The sequence below is a fragment of the Uloborus diversus genome, chromosome 1 (assembly GCF_026930045.1).
Source record: "Uloborus diversus isolate 005 chromosome 1, Udiv.v.3.1, whole genome shotgun sequence".
NCBI lineage: Eukaryota > Metazoa > Arthropoda > Arachnida > Araneae > Uloboridae > Uloborus > Uloborus diversus.
The window spans coordinates 114,497,057-114,520,886 of NC_072731.1; the positions used below are offsets into that span (position 1 = coordinate 114,497,057).

The window sequence follows — 23,830 nt, forward strand, 5'->3', positions numbered from 1 at the left end:
TTATATTTAAATAAATATATACACTGTGTCGTATCAATGGTAAGTTGAAGGGGGGAGAGGCTAACGGAACTGTAGCTCCTTCCCCCATTCGATCAAAACGTACAACAGATTGCAATGTGATTTGCAATAGTATGGGAAGACTTGGAGGAAATAGCTTCGTCCTGATAGTATCAAGGTTTTTTAATCTGAAGTTACCAAATTCACAGTTATATATTTTACTTCGTTCTCAGGCTAACGGGGCTATAGCTCCCCCCCCCCCCTCCCAATGAGGTCAGAACTCGCACTGGATAAAACCGAATTTTCGGAGGTTTTAAATACTGCAATATTTTTACAAAGAGAGCCTATAAAACTGTTTTTAGGCCTCTAATTTCGGAAAATTTTATTGGATGAGCCCCCGCTTCCCCCTAATGTAATCAAAGATTACTTAAAATCGCATTTTTAGTAAACTATTTTCGAATATTTCTGGAATTTTATTTTCTGCTTTGTATTTTTGATTGCATTTGTGGAGATTATTTTTTTCAACAGGGAGCCATACCATGTTTGCATATCTCTTTCTGTTATGCGAATATTTTTTTATCTACCAATGTGATAATCTACTCAGCTTTATAAGAGGATTTTGCCTGAGTATGGTTTTAGCTACTCCAAACTCATAAGCATAAATCTAAAGTGTAGCTGCTGTAACTGATATTTTCGGTGTTTGTTTGTGATTCTGTCTTAACTCTGATCATGGGACGGTAATTTGTAGCTTTATATCCAACTGAGGTACATATAGTGTTTTCAGACCTTTAAAATGTTCGCGAAATTATTTATATTCTTCAGCATACTATATAAGTTTATTTCAAGTAAAAGATCGTATTTAAAGTCCTAAATTTTTCGGGAGAGATACCACTCGTAGAAAATTTTTTATATTGTTTAAACAAGGGTGTACGTTCCTTTAAGAGCGATGCCCCCCCCCCCCCACCGAGATTGAAAGTATCCGCAAAAACGACGAAAAAGACCCTCTAAAACGGTAATTCCCCTCTTAAACCGAGGTTACCCCCCCCCCCCCGCTCGAGTTCTATATCCGACACCGGTTCCATCCAAGTGGTTAAGGGGGTCCGGGACACATTTTGAAAATTTTTTTATTATGTACTTTAGAGTTTTGAAATTTTTTGAACTGATTCATCATTTATTTAATAAGCAAAATCATAACTTAAATATGAAAAAAAAATATTTTTTTATTTAAATTTAATTAGTTTTTTTCAAAAAAATGGGGTTGCTTTAAATTGCTATAACTCAAAATATTGTTGGCCAATTTTCAATTTTTTTTCAAAAAAGTATGCACAAATATCTAAGCTTTAATTTTTATTCGGCGACTTTAAAAATATTGATTCAATAAAAAATAAAAAATATTTGAAGAGAAATTTCCAAGAATTCGAAGATACTTTTTTTTAAAAAAATCATAATTTTTGCAGTAAACATTTTTTTCAAATTCGCCGAATAAAAATTAAAGTAAATTGCTTGAAAAACATATGCTCCAAGTTTCATTACCTTATCTCTATCGGTTCCTGACTTATAAGAGTTTGAATGCAACAAATCGGGAAAATTGCATCATGGAGAAAAACGCGTTTAAAGTTTTAAAGTTATGTACACATTCGTTAGATGCATGCAACAAAAATAACTATAACTTTCGTTCTATTTAAGGTAGAAACAAGATTCAAACGTCCTCTTAAGCAAAAACAAGAAGTTCCGTCTAGAACTAGACGAGCCTACTTTCCCGTATACCCATACTACTTTCTAGTACCTGATCAATATTCTCAAAAATAGCTAAAATCGCAAATTTTTTCAAACATATTTTTTTTAAATATTTTAAGCTGATTTCTAGGAATAAAATATTCCTTACTTTTCTTCAAAAAAACGAACAAATAAAATAGCAGCACCTTTTAAACAAAGCAGCTAATACACTTCTTTCCATTAAAAAAATTTTTTAACAGCTTTCAAAACGAAATAATAATAATAATAAGTTCATTAAAATAAATACATCATATTGAAAAAAATCGTTTCTTTTTCCCCTTTTGCCAAAAATAATTTATTGAACGAATTAATGCAATTACCAAAATAAAAAAAAAACAATAAAATGTCAACTTAAAGAAATAATTTCCATTGTCAAAAAAAAAAAAAAAAAATCGTCTGCGCATTGTTTTCGAGTTTATTCACCGAAAACTAAATACCTAAATTAAAACTTTAGCGTGAAAATAAAAACAAATCATATCAACAATAATTATTTCACAGTTAAAACCACAGCAGCGGAGTCGGAGTCGGAGTCAATCTCATTTTGGGATAAAAGAGTCGGAGTCGAATATCCAAGAATCGGAGTCAGTCATTTGTCCTTCGTGTATAAATGTTTGCCAAAGCTACGAAGTCAGAGTCGAAGTCGGGGAGTCGGAGTCCGATTAATTGTCGGGAACAGGAGTCAGAGTCGATGTCAGGTGCCCCTAAATTCTCGGAGTCGGAGTCGGGAGTAGGTCGTCAAGAGCTATTTCCAACAAAGTTTGTTTGAAGTAAATCCGCCTTTAAGTTCGGAATCTATATTGACTTTCAGTTTCCCCTTAGGCGCTAATGTTAAGAGATTTGAACTGTTCAAAATTGAACGAAAACTTGTTCAAATCAAAAAAATATTTTCGATACATGTTTTTTATCAAAAGTTTTTCCCTACAAAGTTTGTTTGAAGCCACTTCGCTTCTAAGTTCAAGATTTATTTTTGATTTGAATTTCCCCGTAGGCGCTAATGTTAAGTTTTTTTGAACTGTTCAAAATTGAACGAAAACTTGTTCAAATCAAAAAAATATTTTCGATACATGTTTTTTATCAAAAGTTTTTCCCTACAAAGTTTGTTTGAAGCCACTTCGCTTCTAAGTTCAAGATTTATTTTTGATTTGAATTTCCCCGTAGGCGCTAATGTTAAGTTTTTTTGAACTGTTCAAAATTGAACGAAAAATTGTTCAAATCAAAAAATGAATTATGGGAATGAGATGTCCTCGCCGAGATCTTTCTAACAAAAAAAAATTTGTTCGAATCGGACTATTCATTCAAAAGTTATTAGGGAGGGACAGACTGACAGACAGACCGACAGACAGACTGACAGACAGACAGACCGACAGACATTTCTCCCCATCTCAATACCCTACTTTCCAATTTTTAATTTTTCAATATTTATCTAACTATTTTATTTATTTTTGACTTTTTTTTGTTTTTCGGGATATTTTTAAGATGTATTAAGCCTTCTTTCATGCTTTTTTCTTCTTTCTCTGATTTTTACTGGGAAAGTAGGCTAAAAAACGGAGCAATTTTTCAAATTATAAAAAAAAATTGCAAAATTTGAGGATTTTTGTGTCCCGGACCCCCTTAAGCCACAAATAGTGGCAGGTACAGGGGACTCTGGAGTGAAAAGTATCTATGGCAGCAGTTGAAAGGACAATTTAAGCATTTTAACGAGTGATGACCTATTTAAGGAATAGTACAGGTCACGAGGGTCTAAATGGTGGGAACACACAGTGACGTCAAAACCTCTGATTTGTAAATAAATTTTTTAAAAAAATGCTAAAAAATAAGAGATATTTAAAATTTTTTGATTTTAAGGTTAAAAAACATTTTTTACTTAAATTTTAGTGAATTATTAGCACTTTTGTAGGTAAAGCACATCAGTATTTATTTTCCTAATTAAGAAGATATTTTAATCATATAACTCATGCATAAACTCTGAGGTTATTTACACCTTTTAAAAATTCTGAGTTTTTCTCAGAATCACAAATAGGAGTGTACTGGTATTTTACAATAAGAAATAATAATTAGCAATCTTCAATAATTAAAATGATCTATAATTATGTAAATTAAATTAGCGATTTAATGACAAATAGTTAATGTGATAAGTCTCTATGAGGTAAGAACCTGGGGATTCTTCGAAACGGAATACTGGCTACGTCACTGCAAACTATTGAAACACCAGGGGTTCTGCAAAAAAAGTGAGCATTAAAAAAGGTTCCACCAATCAAAGAAATAAGGAAACGCTGCCCTAAGTGGAAGTTAACAATAAATAAAACTTGAGTGTCTCCATTGCATAATTTTTCTCAGTGCTGCTAGCGAGGGGGGGGGGGGGGTTGCTCTAAACATGGTAAAAGTACAACAATTAATGTCTTTTTGTTTTTGCGAAGTAATTGCAAAACTTCTTGTTATCTATGCCCCAAAAAGTCGCGGCGCACCGTTTGGAAATCATTGCATCACTATTAGTTGTTACAGCTGTTAAAATAGCTTTTCCATCGGAAGTGAACACTGAGCAAGATGTATTCTTTTTTAAAGAAACTAATTGGATAATTGAGGCAAGGTTTATTGCACTATTGTTTTAAAATAAATTGGACAGTTATTTCGGGATTAATTACACTATTGTTTGATGAAGACAACGTGATTGCATGATTTTGAAGCGTTACTTCGGTGCAGGTAAAAATTTCCCCTAAAAGCTTTTTTTTCTACTGCCATTAAATAATTGTGGAAAGACTTACATTCGTATTGTCTTCCGGAAAAATGTCTTATTAGTCATGGAACACGGAGCCGTTAGATGTAGACGAGTTATTTAAATGAGAGGAATCTTAGTTTTCTAAAGTAAATTTAAAAGAATGAAACAAAGTGCGCCATGTTTGTCAATTTTGTAAGAACTTGACTGCATTTTGTATTTTTCTATAACAAGACATTTTTCTGTTTCTTATTTAGTATAAAGACTATTCTTTAACAGAAATAACAGACTATTTTTAATTGATAATACATGCTAATTACTGCAGAGAATGAACAATCCCAGTTCCCCTTATGATCCGTTAAGCAAGTGCTGAGAGCTTGTCTCGTGAATGACAAAAAGTACTTAAGCGCATTTCGTCCTCCTAATCTAAAAGAACACCAAAATTTAAATTAAAAGAAAAGAAAAATCTGGTAGGAAAATATCTGTTCTTTCTAACGGTAATGGTTGTAACAAAAATAAAATCGATCAGGGCTAAAGCTCATTGAATACAGGCTGTTTTTGAAGTGATTGATTCTGATAGCCAATTGAGATGGCAAAATATTTAACAGAAAAGACGTTTGAGCTCTGCCTTTACAACTGTAACCCGTTGAAAGCAAATATTTTTAAAATAGATTCACAAAGTATGAGCTTTTGAAGGATCTTCATTCACAATTTATTATGACTATAGTGCGAGTTTACTTACGTGCTACACAAAAGTTAGAGAGATTAAACACACGAAAAATGCACAATGTATTAACAACAAAAAATGCTCTTAAGTTCCCCAAATTCCTGCACCCCAATGTAATTAAATTTTCTTCAAGCTTTTGCCTAAACAGGGCAGTTTAGTTCACAAATATGTCGCCACATGTTTATATTCTTTGTTTGAAGAATCCTAGAACAACAGGATTTGGATATTAGAAGTTGAAAATTTGCGTATGTCAGTTCCAAATCTCATAGGATCATCTCTGTAAAACTTCATTAAAATTCGAGATGGTCGGGTGGGGAGCGCTAGGTCACTTGACATGGAATATTTCCATGACTCGGATTACACAATTATTCTAAAAATTATAAACAATGATCGCCTGAGTAACCACACTGTTATAACCAGGGGTTCCAGACGAGTGAAAATATTCCCTCTAAGGTGAAAGCATAGTGCCTGAAGGTGCAATGCAGGCTAGAAAATAAAGCAGAGGAGCCGAAACAGCATGCAATCGCAAAAAGAGTCATTGCGCATGCGCTTTTGCCTTGGACATACATTCAACCACCTCAATATGGCGGACAAATGATGATTGCGTTTGTGTGTCTTTCACATTGAATGAAGTACACTATTGGATTAAAACGAAACTTTTCTAGGATTAATTATCCGAAATTACAAGTAAGTACAGCTTTTGATCACTTTGTAGCTTTTAGGGCTTTCAAACATAGTTAAGTGTTTAAAAGTGCATTTATTGCTTTTCAGTTACCGTTACTATCTTTTAGTTAGTTAACCGTTACTATCGTGAAATTTCCATCATTCAAAACGCTACTAAAAATATCCTGTCATTATTTTCTTGAGTACTCGATAAGCAGCTTTTATTAATCACCAAAAAAAAAAAAAAAAAAAAACCTGCTATAAGATTATTAATAATCAACAAGTGAGAATCTTAATAAAAATGATTCTTATGCTTCGTAGATTATAACAGAAAGCTAGCGAAAAAAAATCTCTCTCAGTCTGGCTCTTTTTTTTTTTTTTTTTTTTCATTCAAGTGTTAGAATCATTTCCTGTTAGCGGTTTATGTTTCGATAGCGTTAGAAATTTCTTTTGGTTTTTAGCTGTCGAAAAACTTCACGTGCATTTTATTTTGTTACTCTTGATTAACGTTTATGAAACGATTTCGTTTTTCCGTAACTGTTATATCCCTGAATATTTTTGGCTCTTCATGTAAATAATCCATAAGTACAGCTATGTTTCATTTTCGGAATGCGTCATGTTTTAGTAAATGTATAATTTCTCACATTATTTAAATAATTACTCGTCTTTAAATTATAACGATTTGAGATCTTTGATACCAAGTAAAGGGTATATATTTATTGTTTTATTAATTCTTAACATTACTTTTTGTAAAAAAAAGGAAAAAAAAAACTCATCAGAACTCTGAATTTTTCACATGTTTTTAACGGCCCCAGAGTTATTAATATTATTTATTTTATGAATTTTTAGGAAAACAATAAAGATTTCACTGGTCCGCAAAGTTTTTCATTTACTTTTACCGCGCCCGTGGGTCAGAAGAGGTTGAGAGACACTGAGTTTGAGCAATGAGCACTTCTTTACTTTGTTGAAAACTCTGAAATATGATCAAATGCTTTAATTACATGTTTTAATCATTTCCAGTATCGAGTTCAATGTGAAAAATGTCCAAAACGTAGAATATCATGAATCAAAACAAAACTTAAAGAAAAAAAAGGCACAACTGTATTCAAAAACGCACACAATATGGGGGAGGGGGAGGAGGATCTATAGTAAGGGTGCCATTTCTCTCTCCAAAGATTCCTTTTTTTTTCACTCCGGCTGTCTATTTTTTAAAATGTGTCTGTTTTTCACCCTATTTAGAGGTGCGATTTCGGCTCCGTATTGGGTGTCACTGGTGAACAAGCGTTTCTCCCTTGAAAGGTGCCGAATGCATCCTGTAGTTTTAACAGTGCAGGAGAAAAAGATTATGAAGACCTGACAGCTGACAATGAAAAGTGGCAGGTCTTCTCGGAGCTTTCCTCGCGATTCCAAAATGGGGAAGGGGGGGGGTATCTCTCTCGCTACTGTGGTTGGGGCAAATCTAACCTTACAGCGTCGCAATGCTGTGATTAGGAACTGCGTAGCTTTCACAATGCTGCCAGGTTAGGTTTGGCCGGGCTATGGAATAATTGTGAGACAGTGATAGGAAAAAAAGCGGATTAAATCATTAGAGAAAATATGTAGAAGTACATACTGCTTTAGGGACGTTTTTGAAAGAAAATTGTCTTCCCCTGGATCATCATCCATTTGCTTTCTTTCAGGAAGGGAAATCGTGCCTGAAAAATATGTTTTATACAATTATTTTGTGAATGTTAGAAGTCCGGTCAATTTAGACAATTGAAATAACAAAAATTCTGGGAAAGCTAAATTTTTGTAGAGACCTTGGGCTTACTATTACAAATAAGGTGCCAAAAGTCCCCATCGATCCCATGTGCGCTAAAAAAGTTATTTGGGGTCAAAGGTCAAAATTTTAGGTTTTTTGCATTTTTCTCAAAAACGGTATTTTTTATCGAAAAGTACCGCAGACCAAAGCTGTAGATCTCAAAATTCTCTATAAAAATGGTCCTTATGATTTTTTCTCCAAGACCAAACCTTCCCAGATATTGCGTACTCTCAAAAGCCAGCCAGTCATTTACAGAATCCCCTCTACTCGCGTGGCCTTGAATAATATTTGGCTATTCTAGTCCGTGTGGCGTCGTTCACATACCCAGGGGTGCCCAACCCACTAAGGGCATGGGCGCACCCCTCAATATCGCGGAGACCCCCCCCCCCTCAAAAGCAAGAGCCCCTTTCCAAAAACTGAGAAAAATACCCCTCAAAACAATCCCCCTAAAAATTTCGATGGTGCAGTCTGGGTCATGACCCCTCCTGGGGGGGGTGGAAGGGCACCCCTGACGTACCTGCTTCTTTTAGAGTTAAACGTGCAGTTCGAGTGAATAAACGTATTAATCACAAGCGTCTGCTGTAGTTTGGGCTGATCAATATTTAAGAAAAATGTCACAATTTCGCATTATTTGCAATAAACTTTTGACTGAAGGTGAAACTGTTGTGCTGGGCAGTTATGGAATGCCAACTTTAATCGATGCAAGTCTCAGGAGAAGTTATAAGAATGCTGATTATTTAAGAAGTCAAAAGTCCGTTACAATTCGCGTGAATTGCAGAAAATCATACACCCGGAAAAATTCAATTTCTGCAGCAACGTGAGGATAAAGAGGCTATTACTTCAAAAGTAAGTCCTCCTCGTACTGTAGCGCGATTAAGTGAATTTGAATCCAGCTTTTGTTTTTAAAAACACTGCTTATTTTGTGACTGTAAAGCGGATGAGGAGGCTGAGAAGAAGAAAACGCAGAAAAATGAAAGAAAAATTCATAAAGCAGCGACTAAATTATACTCAAAATTAAAACGTGCAAGAGCAGCTTTTGACACACCTCAGAACGATCTTTAGCTGATTTTAAAAGGGATTCTTTGAATGTAAGTGTGGAAACTTTATATAAATTTTTCTGCGATAATTCTGCGTTTTGTTCTTCTCAGCCTCTTCATCTGCTTCCTCGCCACAAAATAAGCAGTGTTTTTTACAATAAAAGCTGGATTCAGATTCACTTAATCCCGCTCTTGTTCGAGGTTGACTTACTTTTGAAGTACTGGCCATGCTCATTAGGGTGGATTAAAAAAAAATCAAAATCTGATAAACGCTAAGTAATAGCCCGGAAAAGTTGCCTTTTATAGAGATATTTGGTTCAACAAAAGGATTTTGACCGCAAAAAATATCTTGAAGTGTCGCTCGCGCCTCGAAGTTGACCATTAATGCATAAAAACTGGAAAAAGTTATATTAGTTTCATCAAATATCAAAATTTGAGAAATTTGATGTTATTGCTCTTAAGAGTAGGCTTTTTGTGTAGATTACACATTGCATAAGATCATTTTAATAATAAACTGTATTTTAAAGTTCCACACATGCGTTGAGTCATGAATTTGACCAATATAGTCAGAATTGAATAACATCGTGTTGCTCCGTACTTAGAGGAAAAATATAGAGAATATTAGAAGTTATGATTTGTAAAAGTTTGTTTTCATATTAATTAATTCTTACATAGATACGAAAAAAAAAATTATAAAAGCATTTCTTATCTAGTAAAAAAATGTTTAATTCTCCACTTAGCAGATAACTTTGGCGCAAAATGTCAAATTTACCTATGAGAGAAAACATAAGTTAAGTATAAAAATTTTAAAATAATGTGGCTTGCAACAGCCCACATCAGTCACCCTTTGAAACAAAAGACGTTGCTAAAGAAATTTTAATGGGTTTTGAGCCCTCAAACTGTAACCACATTGATTACAATAACACATAAGTTTGGCATGCGAGTTGAACTATTTTACTTCTCATAACTTTCAGTCTTGATTGAAATTGTGACTTGGTGGTATTGTGGCTTAATATTTCTAGATTCTAATCTGACTCGAATAAATCCATCCCTTTTGGTTAGGCAGCAAACTGTACCCTGACATTTATTTTTCTTATTTTACCTATCGTCTCACTGCATTAGTATGACATGTGAGGTTTTGAGTACCTGACACTTCTTTTTCTTATTTTACCTGTCGTCTCGCTGCTTTAGTAGGACGTGAAGTTTTGAAAACCATACTACTCAGTAGGTACGCCACCAAGCAATTTCTTTCAAAGTTTTATCGGAAGTCCCCTTTTTGAAAGAGGGAGCTGCGGAGTTTTACCAGTTCTGCTTATCGATGAGCTCATAGCAGTCTCTATGCTTCAAAATTGAAATCTGGAATTATACATATTGATTGTCCATCTTCGAACTGATCGTCGTAATCCGTCTTGAAACAAGTTCTCTGATGATGGTCATCCGCAATGCCTAGTGTTATATTTTTTAGATTCTCAAAGTAACCAGTTTGCAGAACAAGAGCTGATGATCTAAACATAGTACGATGGCAAGTTTAAAAAATTCTATTGTATAGCAAAAATTTACAATTTCAGATTTCAACTTGAGTTCTTTGATAAGCAGAAGTGGGAAAACTCGGATCATCTTCTTAGAAAAAGGAATATCAGATAAAACTTTAAAAGAAATGGTGCTTGAGGGCGTAACTACTGAATTATATGATTTCCAATACCTCATGTTATACTAAAGCAGTGAGACGATGCGTAAAATTAGACAAAGAAGCGTCAAACACAGTTTGTTGTCTAACCAAGAGAGATGGAATACTTAGAGTCAGATTAGAATCCAGAAATCTTACTCACAATGTATCACTAAGGCCAAACATTGTCAGAAGCCAAGATAATAATGCGACTCGCCAGCCAAACTATGTTTTATTGTATGAAATGTGGTTACAGTTTGAGATCTCAAAAAACATTTAAAAGAAGATTGTTTTGAGGGGTATTTTTCTCAGTTTTTGAAAAGGGGCTCTTGCTTTTAAGGGGGGGGGGGGGGCTCCGCGATATTGAGGGGTGCGCCCATGCCCTTAATGGGTTGGGCACCCCTGGGAATGTGAACGACGCCACACGGACTAGAATAGCCAGATGTTATTCAAGGCCATGCAAGTAGAGGGGATTCTGTAAATGACTGGCTGTCTTTTGAGAGTACGCAATATCTGGGAAGGTTTGGTCTTGGAGAAAAAATCATAAGGACCATTTTTTGGAGAATTTTGAGATCTATAACTTTGGTCTGCGGTACTTTTCGATAAAACTTACCGTTTTTGAGAAAAATCCAAAAAACCTAAAATTTTGACCTTTGACCCCGAATAACTTTTTTAGCGCACATGGGATCGATGGGGACTTTTGGCACCTTATTTGTAATAGTAAGCCCAAGGTCCCTACAAAAATTTAGCTTTCCCGGAATTTTTGTTATTTGATCACTATTTTTATGTCTAAATTGACCGGGCTAATCATGCTCTCTTCCGAATTGTAGTCAATATAGTGATTCAGCACAATGTTTATTTTGGGAATCCGAAAAAAAAAAAAAAAAAAAAAAGACAGCGGTGATTGAAGATGATCGAAAAGTCATAAGAGAACTTGGTTTCCGTCGGGGTACGATGGCAAGTTGAATTCGATTGGGCTGCGAAAATTTACAATTTCAAATTTGAAGTTGAGAGACTACCATGAACATTGATAAGCAGAAATGGAAAATCTTGAATCCTCCACTTACAAAGAGAATTTCATATTTTTCTGAAGATGCTCGACGAGAGGCCATGTCACCCTAGTCGAAAAATAGGAGCCCGGGCCTTGAAGGGGCCCTACGACACTGATACAAAAAAAAGAAAGTATTAAAGAAAAAAAAACAGAGAAAAAAAGAAGAAGGACAAAAAGGGAGAAAAAAACTCTGATTAAAAGAAAACGTAAAGATTAAGTGAATTGATTATTTCAGAAAGGGCATCAGTCCAACTAATGCAACTTTTCAGGAATCAATAAAAAGTAATTATTTCATTCAGAAATGAACTGAATTCTACGAAAATTTTTATGACTGATCTTGCCACAAGTAGGATCATTACCTCACCTTAAATTACGTTTCATTCCGTCATTGAAATTAATTATTATTATTTTTTTTTTTTTTCAATTTGTACTCATGTCCTTTCTGCAATAAATATCCTGAAAGACTAGTTTACAGTGATGAAAATGTAAATCAAGTGAAACAGATTTGTTTCAAACTGATTTATGGTAAGAAAAAATAATATTACAAAATGATAAAAATAATTAGTGTCACTTAGTTAATTTAGTCTGCATTCATAAATTCATTATCTTAAGAAAATACATCGTGTATTTTCCTCTTTCTCTCGTCTTGTTTTAGTGAAATAATAAAGTCTGGTGTAAAAAAATTTAAAAAAAAAAATACAAAGTAACAAACTGAGATAAAAAGCAAAATTTTTACATGTGTATAAAACTATATTCATATTCATATTTATCAAATACGTCCTCCATGGAAATCTTTTTTTCTATCCTTCTCTTGTCTAGTTTTGTGTACCAAGTTCTATGTACATATTCGTGTGACTATGTTTAAAATTTGCACTGAATAATCATCTTGATATTTGTTGTTTCTTTCAACAATATGAAAATTTGCACTTTATACTCAATATTGGCAAAGGTAGTTCAGCCGACAAGCGTTACTTTACAATATTCTCTTGAAAACCGTCTATAAAATAGCTAGTCTGAAACCGTTCCTTTGATGTTCTGACGAATATTTAAGCACATGAATGTTGATAATTGAAAACATTTGTCGCCCAGTAGAATCTTTTTCCAAAATATCAATTTGGGAGATAAGTCCTCTTAAAAATGAAGGTCATTTGTTTTAGCAGTTACAGATTTCATTGTTTTCAACAGATTTGACGGTAAATCTTGATGTAATTTCAGGATTTCACTTATAAGATATTGGATTTCAATCTATCATATCTTTTGAGCATTCGCTCGCTTTACTGTCCCAAAATCCTGATCGCAAAGGACGAACGAATGTCCTCAGTAGGGGAAAAAGGCCGGTTCTGCTGCAGCAGGCGGCTCTGCGGCTCATAGCCGCCTGCCGATTGCGCCGTCCCGATCCGCCTGTGACCTCCCGATAGCCGCCTGCCGATCCCCCTCCACCGCCTGCCGATAGCCGCCTGTGACCTTGGGTTGAGCCGCCTCCCCAGGGCCGCCGCGTTTTCGCACGACTGCGTTTTCGCGCTTTGTCATGAAAGATTAAGAGGGTTTAGTTTCGGTTTCGGAATAAGTTTTTGGACTTTGTAATTTTTTACTTTTAGGGAATGGCAACACTTTGTAGAAGATTAGGAGGTTTTTTACTTTTTGGATGGCAACACCAAAGTTTTTAGTTTTCGAGTGGCAACACTTGTTGCTATGTTTTTACTTTTTGGATGGCAACTTTTAAGAACATTCGTGGCGCTATCTATCGGGACTTTGAGTATTTTTTTCCGGACTTAGAATATTTCCATGAATTTAATTATTTTTATTTTTACAGAGTGTCGGGAATCGAACCAGCAACCACCAAAAGATCTCAGTGGCTGTCAGATTTTTGACGCACGCAAACTGACCAAGCCACTGAGATCTAGTTTAGCAAGCGTAAATTATCATCTCAATATAATTTTCAGAAGAAGTAAATGCTCGTGTTGCCATATGTTGGAGAAGAAATTTGTTGATTTATTTCAAGTATAGTGGGCTTTATCATTTTTTCCTGACTTAAACTATTTTTATACATTTAGGTGTTCAATTGTTTTTATGCATATTTACATTTGAAATATTTTTCGAACTTTATCATTCTTTCATATATTTTGAACTTTAATGTGTTTCCCATCATATAGCACTTCGATTATTTTTCGCGATTTTCACACTTTGATTATATTTATGAGTTTGATTATTTTCAAGTATTCTTAGCCTTTAACATTTTTTCGCATCTATAAAGTTTTTTTTTTTTTTTTTCAATCAAGTTAGAATGTAAGAGACTTTATCTTATTCATATATTTCAAACTTTATCATTTTTACATTTAAAATTATTTTCGCGCTTTTTGAACTTCATAGTTTTTCTGACTTAGTTTATTTTCAATCATTTTCGAGCTTAGATTCTATTCGTTAGGTTGATTTATTTTCTTGCTTTGATAGAATATTTTTCACGTTTTTGCAAATTTTCAAGCATTTTAGAGTTCGAAGATTATTTTTACCGTTTTAGTCTTAGACTATTTTAGCGTCTTTCAATCTTTGATTATTTTCTCACATTTTTAGTCTTTCACTATTTTTAATCATTTCAGACTTTGAATATTTTTCACAAGTTATATTTTTTTTCCCCATTGTATCAATCTGCTTTAATATGCAACACGATTTATACATTTTTCATGAGTTAGATTTTAATCACGTTTATTAATCGTTTACAATGTCATTTTATTATTTTCATGCATTTATTATACTTGTAAAAATAAATCGCAACTCTGTTATATTTATCATTCTTTCGATGATTCTTTTTTTTTTCATTTGATTCTTATAATTTAATGCCAAACATTTTAATTAACATTTGTCATAATCATGATTTTACGATTTTTTTACACTTGTAGGTCACTTAACACGCTTTCATTTCTTCAAAAATACTTCATCAGTTATTTTTCTTAACACAAGTAACTTTACCGTCTACAAACAACAGCAATCGAATTTAAAACTCATACCATTTTTTTTTTTTTACAACTTTGATTCTTTGCACGAATTTCAAAACTTGCAATCAATTTACTCTTAGCATTAATAATCACTTATCATTAAAAAAATTTCACGGATTTTTTAAAAATCATCTTAAATAATTTTTTCATGTAAGCAAATTTCACATTCTAGTTACATTTTATCACTTGATATGCTTTTTAAGAGTTTATTTAATTTATCACATTTTATTTAATTAACTCTATTAATTGTTTTTTTTTCATTAGTATTTAACTTAATCATTTTATCGCTTAGTATTTAATTTAATCATTTTATCGCACATATTTTTACTTTATTTTTTTTTTCATACAAGCACTCTTGTTAGAATTAAACAAAATTTTCAACTTTCATGAATTAGATTCACTTTGACTATTTCATTTTCACAAAAATATTTTATTTTACTTTACCATACTTTACTGTTTTACTTACCGCGTTTTACGTTATTTTCGAAGACGAGAGTTTATAGCTTTTCCAAAATATTACTTTACAACCAACTAATTTCATTAACAGAATTTTCATTACAATTTATAAATTTCAGGTTTATTTAATTATTTTTACCTATGATAAAATTAAACACATCACTTAAAAATTTTGAACATCAATGATGGACCTTAGAAATGTTAAAATTATAAGTCGAGTATCAAAACTTCATATCTACAATCCTATAAATTTTTAAATTAGTCTAACCGAAAAATAACTTCTACTGAAATGCATTTCAAAACTTGGAATCAATTTACTCTTAGCATTAATAAACACGTATCATTAAGAAATTTTCACGGATTTTAAAAATCATCTTAAATATTTTTTTCATGTAAGCAAATTTCGCACTCAAGTTACCATTTCATCACTTTATATGCTTTTCAAGAGTTTTATTTAATTTATCATATTTTATTTAATTAACTCTAATGTTATTTTTTAAAATTAGTATTTAACTTAACCTTGAATAAAATCCTTTACAGTCATCGGGCTCCAGAATTAGCAGATTTTGTTTTTAAGACTTTTGGAGCCATTTAAACCTTTCGCACTCTGCACTTCTTTGGACACGACAACAACAACAACAACTTAATCATTTTATCGCTTAATATTTAACTTAATCATTTTATTGCACATATTTTTACTTTATTTTTTTATTATTATTTTTTTTATCGTACAAGCACTCTTGTTAGAATAAAACAAAAATTTTCAACTTTCATGAATTAGATTCACTTTGTCTATTTCATTTTCCCGATAATATTTTACTTTAACAACTAATTTCTTTAACAAAATCGATATCATTTATTTTAGTCTTCATCCTTTTCGAACGAAACATTCAAATGGTCAGCTATACGTTAAATTAAGAAACTTAATCTAAAATTTAACAAAATTAAGTTATAACTAAATACTGAGTAAAATTAAGTACAAAAGACTAACCTTTTTGGAGTAAAATCCCTCAAGTGCTACCTATTGCGATGTTATTCAAAAACATGAATGAAATTGTAATAAGTGGATTGTTAATTATAACTCAATCTCACAAATTAACAGCATCACGCATGTTTTATTTGAAATCGCTGCATACGGCTTGAAAGAAATTAGTTGTTAAAGTAAAATATTATCGGGAAAATGAAAAAGACAAAGTGAATCTAATTCATGAAAGTTGAAAATTTTTGTTTTATTCTAACTAGAGTGCTTGTATGAAAAAAAAAATAATAATAATAAAATAAAGTAAAAATATGTGCAATAAAATGATTAAGTTAAATATTAAGCGATAAAATGATTAAGTTAAATACTAATTTAAAAAATAATATTAGAGTTAATTAAATGAAATATGATAAATTAAATAAAACTCTTGAAAAGCATATAAAGTGATGAAATGGTAACTTGAGTGCGAAATTTGCTTACATGAAAAAATTATTTAAGATGATTTTTAAAATCCGTGAAAATTTCTTAATGATACGTGTTTATTAATGCTAAGAGTAAATTGATTCCAAGTTTTGAAATGAATTTCAGTAGAAGTTATTTTTCGGTTAGTCTATTTTTAAAATTTATAGGATTGTAGATATGAAGTTTTGATACTCGACTTATAATTTCAACATTTCTAAGGTCCATCATTGATGTTCAAAACTTTTATGTGATGTGTTTAATTTTACCATAGGTAAAAATAATTAAATAAACCTGAAATTTATAAATTGTAATGAAAATTCTGTTAATGAAATTAGTTGGTTGTAACGTAATATTTTGGAAAAGCTATAAACTCTCGTCTTCGAAAATAACGTAAAACGCGGTAAGTAAAATAGTAAAGTATGGTAAAGTAAAATAAAATATTTTTGTGAAAATGAAATAGTCAAAGTGAATCTAATTCATGAAAGTTGAAAATTTTGTTTAATTCTAACAAGAGTGCTTGTATGAAAAAAAAAAAATAATAATAATAAAGTAAAAATATGTGCGATAAAATGATTAAGTTAAATATTAAGCGATAAAATAATTAAGTCAAATACTAATGAAAAAACAATTATTAGAGTTAATTAAATAAAATGTGATAAATTAAATAAAACTCTTAAAAAACATATCAAGTGATAAAATGTTACTTGAATGTGAAATTTGCTTACATGAAAAAATTATTTAAGATGATTTTTAAAAAACCGTGAAAATTTCTTAATGATAAGTGATTATTAATGCTAAGAGTAAATTGATAGCAAGTTTTGAAATTCGTGCAAAGAATCAAAGTTGTAAAAAAAAAATTGGTATGAGTTTTAAATTCGATTGCTGTTGATTGTAGACGGTAAAGTTACTTGTGTTAAGAAAAATAACTGATGAAGTATTTTTGAAGAAATAAAAGCGTGTTAAGTGACCTACAAGTGTAAAAAAATCGTAAAATCATGATTATGACAAATGTTAATTAAAATGTTTGGCATTAAATTATAAGAATCAAATGAAAAAAAAAGAATCATTGAAAGAATGATAAATATAACAGAGTTGCGATTTATTTTTACAAGTATAATAAATGCATGAAAATAATAAAATGACATTGTAAACGATTAATAAACGTGATTAAAATCTAACTCATGAAAAATGTATAAATCGTGTTGCATATTAAAGCTGATTGATACAATGGGGAAAAAAATATAACTTGTGAAAAATATTCAAAGTCTGAAATGATTAAAAATAGTGAAAGACTAAAAATGTGAGAAAATAATCAAAGATTGAAGGACGCTAAAATAGTCTAAGACTAAAGCGGTAAAAATAATCTTCGAACTTTAAAATGCTTGAAAGTTTGCAAAAACGTGAAAAATATTCTATCAAAGAAAGAAAATAAATCAACCTAACGAATAGAATCTAAGCTCGAAAATGATTGAAAATAAACTAAGTCAGAAAAACTATGAAGTTCAAAAGGCGCGAAAATAATTTTAAATGTAAAAATGATAAAGTTTGAAATAATGAATAAGATAAAGTCTCTTACATTCTAACTTGATTGAAAAAAAAAAAAAAACTTTATAGATGCGAAAAAATGTTAAAGGCTAAGAGTACTTGAAAATAATTAAACTCATAAATATAATCAAAGTGTGAAAATCGCGAAAAATAATCAAAGTGCTATATGATGGGAAACACATTAAAGTTAAAAATATATGAAAGAATGATAAAGTTCGAAAAATATTTCAAATGTAATGTTGCAGCAGAACCGGCCTTTTTCCCCTACTGTCCTCTCAAAGGAAAGTCATCAGCAATTTTGTTAAAATTCTTCAGTTTTATTTCTAGAAAAAGTCTCCTGCAGGGTTGTTTTTATTTTGACCAGGGTACATCTTACTGAAATCGTACAGTTTTTTCGCAGTTCCTACTGTGATGTTAATAAAACCCCTGAGAAATTAGCGAGTTTCATTCGGATTCCGTGATTTCGAATCCCTCCCCCTAACCCCCTGAACTGACGAACCTACCATTACCGAAATTATGTTAGACCAAAGGAGTTTATTTGTTTTTATTTCAATATGCAAAACAATCTAGTTCTTCTATGATCTTGCCGTTGCGTCTTACTATCTCTTCCTTCGCGTTTAGTGCAGAAAGGGCATAAGTCCGGGACTTACGCCCTTTCTGCACTAAACGAAAAAGATGATCCCCTAAATAAAATGCTTATTATTCTACAAGAATTGACTTCCCTGCTACACTAGCCGATATCTCTACATACAAGCATGGAAAAACAACGGCTAACTCAATTTTGAAAAAAATGTGACTTATGCCCTTTCTGCAATAATCGATTCAAGTAAAATTTACTCTTTTGGTGTTTACTGTTGTGGCACCTAAAATAGAGTTAATTGTTTCCTAGTAAGCAGTTCTGATTTCTCCCCCCCCCCTTTTTTTTCTCTTATTTTTCGTTTTATTTTCTTTTCCCCCCTTTTTTTTCTCTTCCTTTTTTTCTTTTTTTTTTGAGGGGGAGGGGAGTGCGGGAGGGGCACGGCGACATAACTGACAAGGGCTCTGCTGCCCTGTTTCTGAAAGAAATGATGCTTAATGGCGTACCTACTGAAATACACTGCTCGACATTAAAAATGCACCACCAAAGAAGGAGAGTTCAGAAATTTATGGAAATTTTAGAGTAGACGTAATTCACTAAGTTATGTAAATAATGTGAAATGCGCAGCTCTCCGACGCACGTGAAGTAAGATATAAGGGAAGGAACTTGCAAATTATTCGTGTAATTATTTCTGACTGGAGTATTATCGAGGAAATTTTGTTTTTGTCTTGGAGGATACGTGTAACACGAGAGAATGCCAGACCGTCGTCAACGAAGGCACTTCCAGCAGATAGACGATTTTACGAGGGTATGGTGATCGGACTGAGAAGGGGAGATTGGTTCGAACGTCAAATCGCAGCTGATACCCACATGGATGCGAGCACGGTGCATCGGCTGTGCCGAAGATGGTTGGAACAATGAAATGTGGTAAGATTGAGGGGCGCAGGGGCAGGCAGATTGACGTCAGAACACGTGGATCCACGCATCCACCGACATGCTATAGCAAACTCACAAGTCACTTGCTCCTCGATTCTGCAGCAGGTGCAAGATACCCTGAATGTTCCCGTGTCAACCAGAAGCATTTCCCGTGTTTGGTCGCACGTGGTCTGCAATCACGGCGTCCGCTAAGAAGACTGCCATTGACCTCACAACATAGACAGCAACGTTTAGTATGGTACCGGACTAGAGCGACGTGCATGACAGAATGGCGAAATGTCGTGTTCTCAGATGAATCCCGCTTCTGTTTATCCAGTGATAGTCGCCGCATACGTGTGTAGCGTCGACGAGGAGACAGATCTAATCCGGCAGTAACTGTGGAACGTCCCACCGCACGACAACGTGGCATAATGATTTGGGGAGCAATTGAGTAGAATTCCATATTATCTCTAGTTCGTATTCAGGGCACTATGACGGCCCAACGATACTTGGATAATGTGATGCGGCCGGTGGCAATCCTTTACCTTCAAGGACTTCCTAATGCAATTTTTCAGCAGGATAATGCCCGACCACACAGTGCTCGCACTGCCAACATGCTCTCCAAGGCACACAGATGCTTCCCTGGCCATCATACTCTCCTGACCGGTCACCAATCGACCATGTGGGGGATGTGATTGGACGCCGTTTGCAGACTCTGTCCCTGCCTCGTTCCGAAGACGAACTGTGGCAAATGGTTGAAAGGGAATGGAGAGCCATCCTTATTGACGTTATTTAACCTTATTGACGTTGCACTTTCAATGTCGAGCAGTGTATATGATGTTCAAAACATCGCAGGTCATATTCAAGTAGTGAGACGATTGGCAAAATTATACAAGCAGCGTCAGCCACATTTTTTGTTTAACCAAGAGGGATGGATTTGTTAGAGTTATATTAGAGTCAAGAAATATTTCACCACAATATAACTTTAAGGCCAAACATTGTCAGGAGTTAAGGTAATACACTGGTGGACAAAATGAAGAGATAGAGAGCATTTTCATACATTTCTCGGAAAATATTACATAACACCTGGACAGTTGGTTGCCATATAATAGCACTATGGCGCTGGTGTCGCTGAGGTGGGTTTACGTATTTATGTGAGCGTTGCTAAGGCAGCAGGAGCTATAAAAGTCAGCACCCAGCTTCTCAGCTCATTCCACTCTACGACACAGTAACGATTTGTATTGTGTTTCTTGAATAATCTTGTTGTTTTTGTTGATTTTTTGGTGAAAAGAGTGAACATCATCGTTTAGACGAAGGTATGAGGTGGATAATTGTGGGTAGACTTGAGGCAGGACAGTCCCAAGTGCAGGTTGCTGGGGAATTGGGTGAAACTCCAAGCGTTGTTTCAAATTTGTGGAGTCAGTCTAAAAACAGTGGGACAGTGTCCAGAAGACCAGGACAAGGTTGTCTGAGAGCAACAACGCCCAATAAAGACCAGTATTTGTTACTTGCAGCCAAGCGCCAGAGGACGTCTGCAGCGACACAATTGCCTAGGGACCTCGGTGCTGCCACATGAACATTAGTTTCAAGCAAGACGAAAGAGGGTTGTATGCCAAGAAGCCCGCCATTTGCATCCTACTCATTCCCTCCCACAAAAGAGAGCGTGTACAATGGTGCAAACAGCACCAATACTGGACACCGTTCCAATGGGCTAGTGTTTTTTTCACAGAGGAGTCCAGATTCTGTCTACAACCTGATTCTCGGCAAATATTCACATGGGGGGAACATGGGATCCAACACCATCCCAGTAACATCATGGAAATGGACCATTATGCTGTTGGAGGATTGATGGTTTGGGCGGGGTTCATGCAAGATACTTTCAAGATACTTGCATGAACTCCCATGGAGTGGTGTTACACACCACTCCATGTGTTTGACACTCAATGAATGCCCAGAGGTTCAGGCAGGGGATCCTACAACCCTATGTGCATCTTTTCAGAGGTGCTGTTGGCCCTGAGGATTGGGCTGTCCTGATTGAGGAGTATCTAAAAAGCGAATATATTCATCTAATGGATTGGCCAACAGAATCTCCTGACCTTAACTCTAATGAACATGCTTGGGATGCTCTTGGGAGGGCTATTGTGAAACGCCAACCCTCACCCAGAACCATTCCAGAGTTGAAAACCGCTCTGGTGGAGGAGTGGGAGGGTCTTCAACAAGCACTTCTTAACTCTCTAATTAATAGCATACATACTCGTTGTGCATGCTGTCCATCTGCCAGAGGTGACCACACACTATACTAGAGGCAGCTACACTCCATACAAGCCTCACTTTCATTGCTATTTTTCATCCTGAAGTTCAGAGCACATTAGACTCAATGTGCAGGCAATAACTCTTGCAATGATTGGCACTTTAATTTTTTATTTGCACACACTATTGTCTTACTATGACTTATATCCATACCAATTTCATTTATTTTTATCCGGTATTTCTGGAGATATATGGGAAAATGTCTTCCATCTCTTAATTTTGTCCACTAGTGTAGTTCAACCTACCTTGTATTCTTAATTATGTGCAATGTGGTTACAGTTCGAATGCTCAAAAATCATTAAAATTTATTCAGCAACTTCGTTTGTTTCGAGGTGCGGCTTATGTAGACTGTTCCAAGCTGCATATTTATTTTCAAACTTCTATACTTAATCCAACGCTCTCTATCGAACATAAATTTTACATTTTACTCTAAAATGTTGCGCTAAGAGGAAAAACAACTTTTTTTTTTTTTTTTTTTTTTGCTATGTGAAATGCTTTTATTATTACTAATTTTTTCGGTATCTATGTAAGGATTATTAATATGTGAAAGCAAATTTTTACAAATAATAATTTTTGACGCTTTTTTCTCAGAATACGTCGTATTACGTTATGTTGGTCAAATTCAAAGCATTTTGATTTTTGATGAAATTATTGTAACTTTTCCCAGGTCTTAATGCAACAATAGTCAACTTCAAGGCACGAGTGGACCCCCAAACTATCATTTTGCATGAGAAAATATCTCTGCGACTTTTCCGCACTACTACTCAGCATTTAAGGGGTTTTGTTTTTTTTTTTTTTTGTTTGTTTTTTTTTCACTCCAACCTACTGTACTTCAATTTCAGAAACATTCTAATTTCGTTCGGATAACATTTCTCAAAACTTAAATGACTACGTTAAGAATATATATTTTTAACCGCCTCCTGTGGTATTCGGTGTTTCTTTTTGTTTTCTATGAAGGTAGAGGAGGGTGGCGGTTGTAACAGTCCTTAAGTGTATACATATTCATAAACTGGAATTTGTAAAAGGGTAAGTATCTGAGAAATCAATTGCTCCCTTCTTGAATGCTTTCTGGATCCGTCTTTGCTTGATGGTTATTTTATTAACTGCATTTGTTTTCCAGAAACCAATTTCTGAAGATGTGGCTCCAAAATTGTGATGCTGAGTAATCGTGGTTTTCAATTTGTAGCCTTGAACAAAACAACGAACCACGTGGTTCAGCTTCGCAGGCCGTGAATTTTGGAAATTAAATGGAATAATCAATTACAGTTTTCAATAGCACAATATTCGTCCCCTTCCTTTCCTCCTTATTTTGAAAATATCTTTTTATGTCTGAAAATCATGAGTTAACTTCCACCTTACTACTCGTTCAACGGTTTAATGGTTACTTCCTAATATGTAATATTGTATTTATACGAAATAAAACATGAAAATAAACTATAATATAAGATATGTAGAGACTTATTCGTAAATATAATAAATCACTGCTTCTCAGCATATGACCAGAGACTTATAGTATTTTCTATAGGGTTTTAACACTGCTTTTACCAGTAAAAACCTAGTTTTTCCCGTGTCCTGGTATAAACTAGTTTTTCCCGGTAAAAACTCAACCCTGGGGTGAGCCGAAAAAATTGAAATTCTGCAGAGCAACAGAGACTTAGTGAGGAAAATTTGTGACTCTAACATTAATTACAGTGCAAAATTTCGTGACTCTGAGTTAATGGCTTCTGCTCTGGCAAGAGACTTGAATTTTTGAGATTTTTAGAAAAAGATCAACGTATCTCCCCACTTATAAGCCCCAATCGCCGCCACTGATAGTCACCGTGCCTTTATTATCACTGAAAGCTAGGTGGTTGCTCTTGATATCAATTTCCTCAATAACCGCTTCAACGATTGGCACCATCATCAGTATTGTTGCCATGTTGCTAATCCACATCGACAGGAACATAGTTGTTAACATGAACCCGAGCATCAACCTGCAAATAAAAAAAAAAATAATTTATCATAAATCTCAAACGTGTATTCACAAAAAATTGATTTAGGTTAAGGTTTCTCAAACTTTTTGCTCCTGCGACGAATGGGTTTGATTGAAAAGCTTCAAATGAATATGATTGAGAGTTAGGCAACTAAATAACGCATGAGACTCTCAGTTGAATACCGCCTGT

At 33.8% G+C, this 23,830-nt stretch overlaps 1 protein-coding gene across 2 annotated transcripts in view; it reads right to left on the minus strand.

The window, feature by feature from the left end:
• The window catches only part of LOC129217427 (Na(+)/citrate cotransporter-like), a 93,401-nt gene that overhangs the window by 44,830 nt on the left and 24,741 nt on the right, over nucleotides 1-23,830 (minus strand). For both annotated transcript variants that reach the window (XM_054851729.1, XM_054851736.1), the window contains exons 4-5: nucleotides 23,493-23,641; nucleotides 7,489-7,570 (exon numbers count right to left, since the gene is read on the minus strand). In XM_054851729.1, the coding sequence (XP_054707704.1) occupies nucleotides 7,489-7,570; nucleotides 23,493-23,641 (231 nt within the window). The remainder of the gene's footprint in view (nucleotides 1-7,488; nucleotides 7,571-23,492; nucleotides 23,642-23,830) is intronic.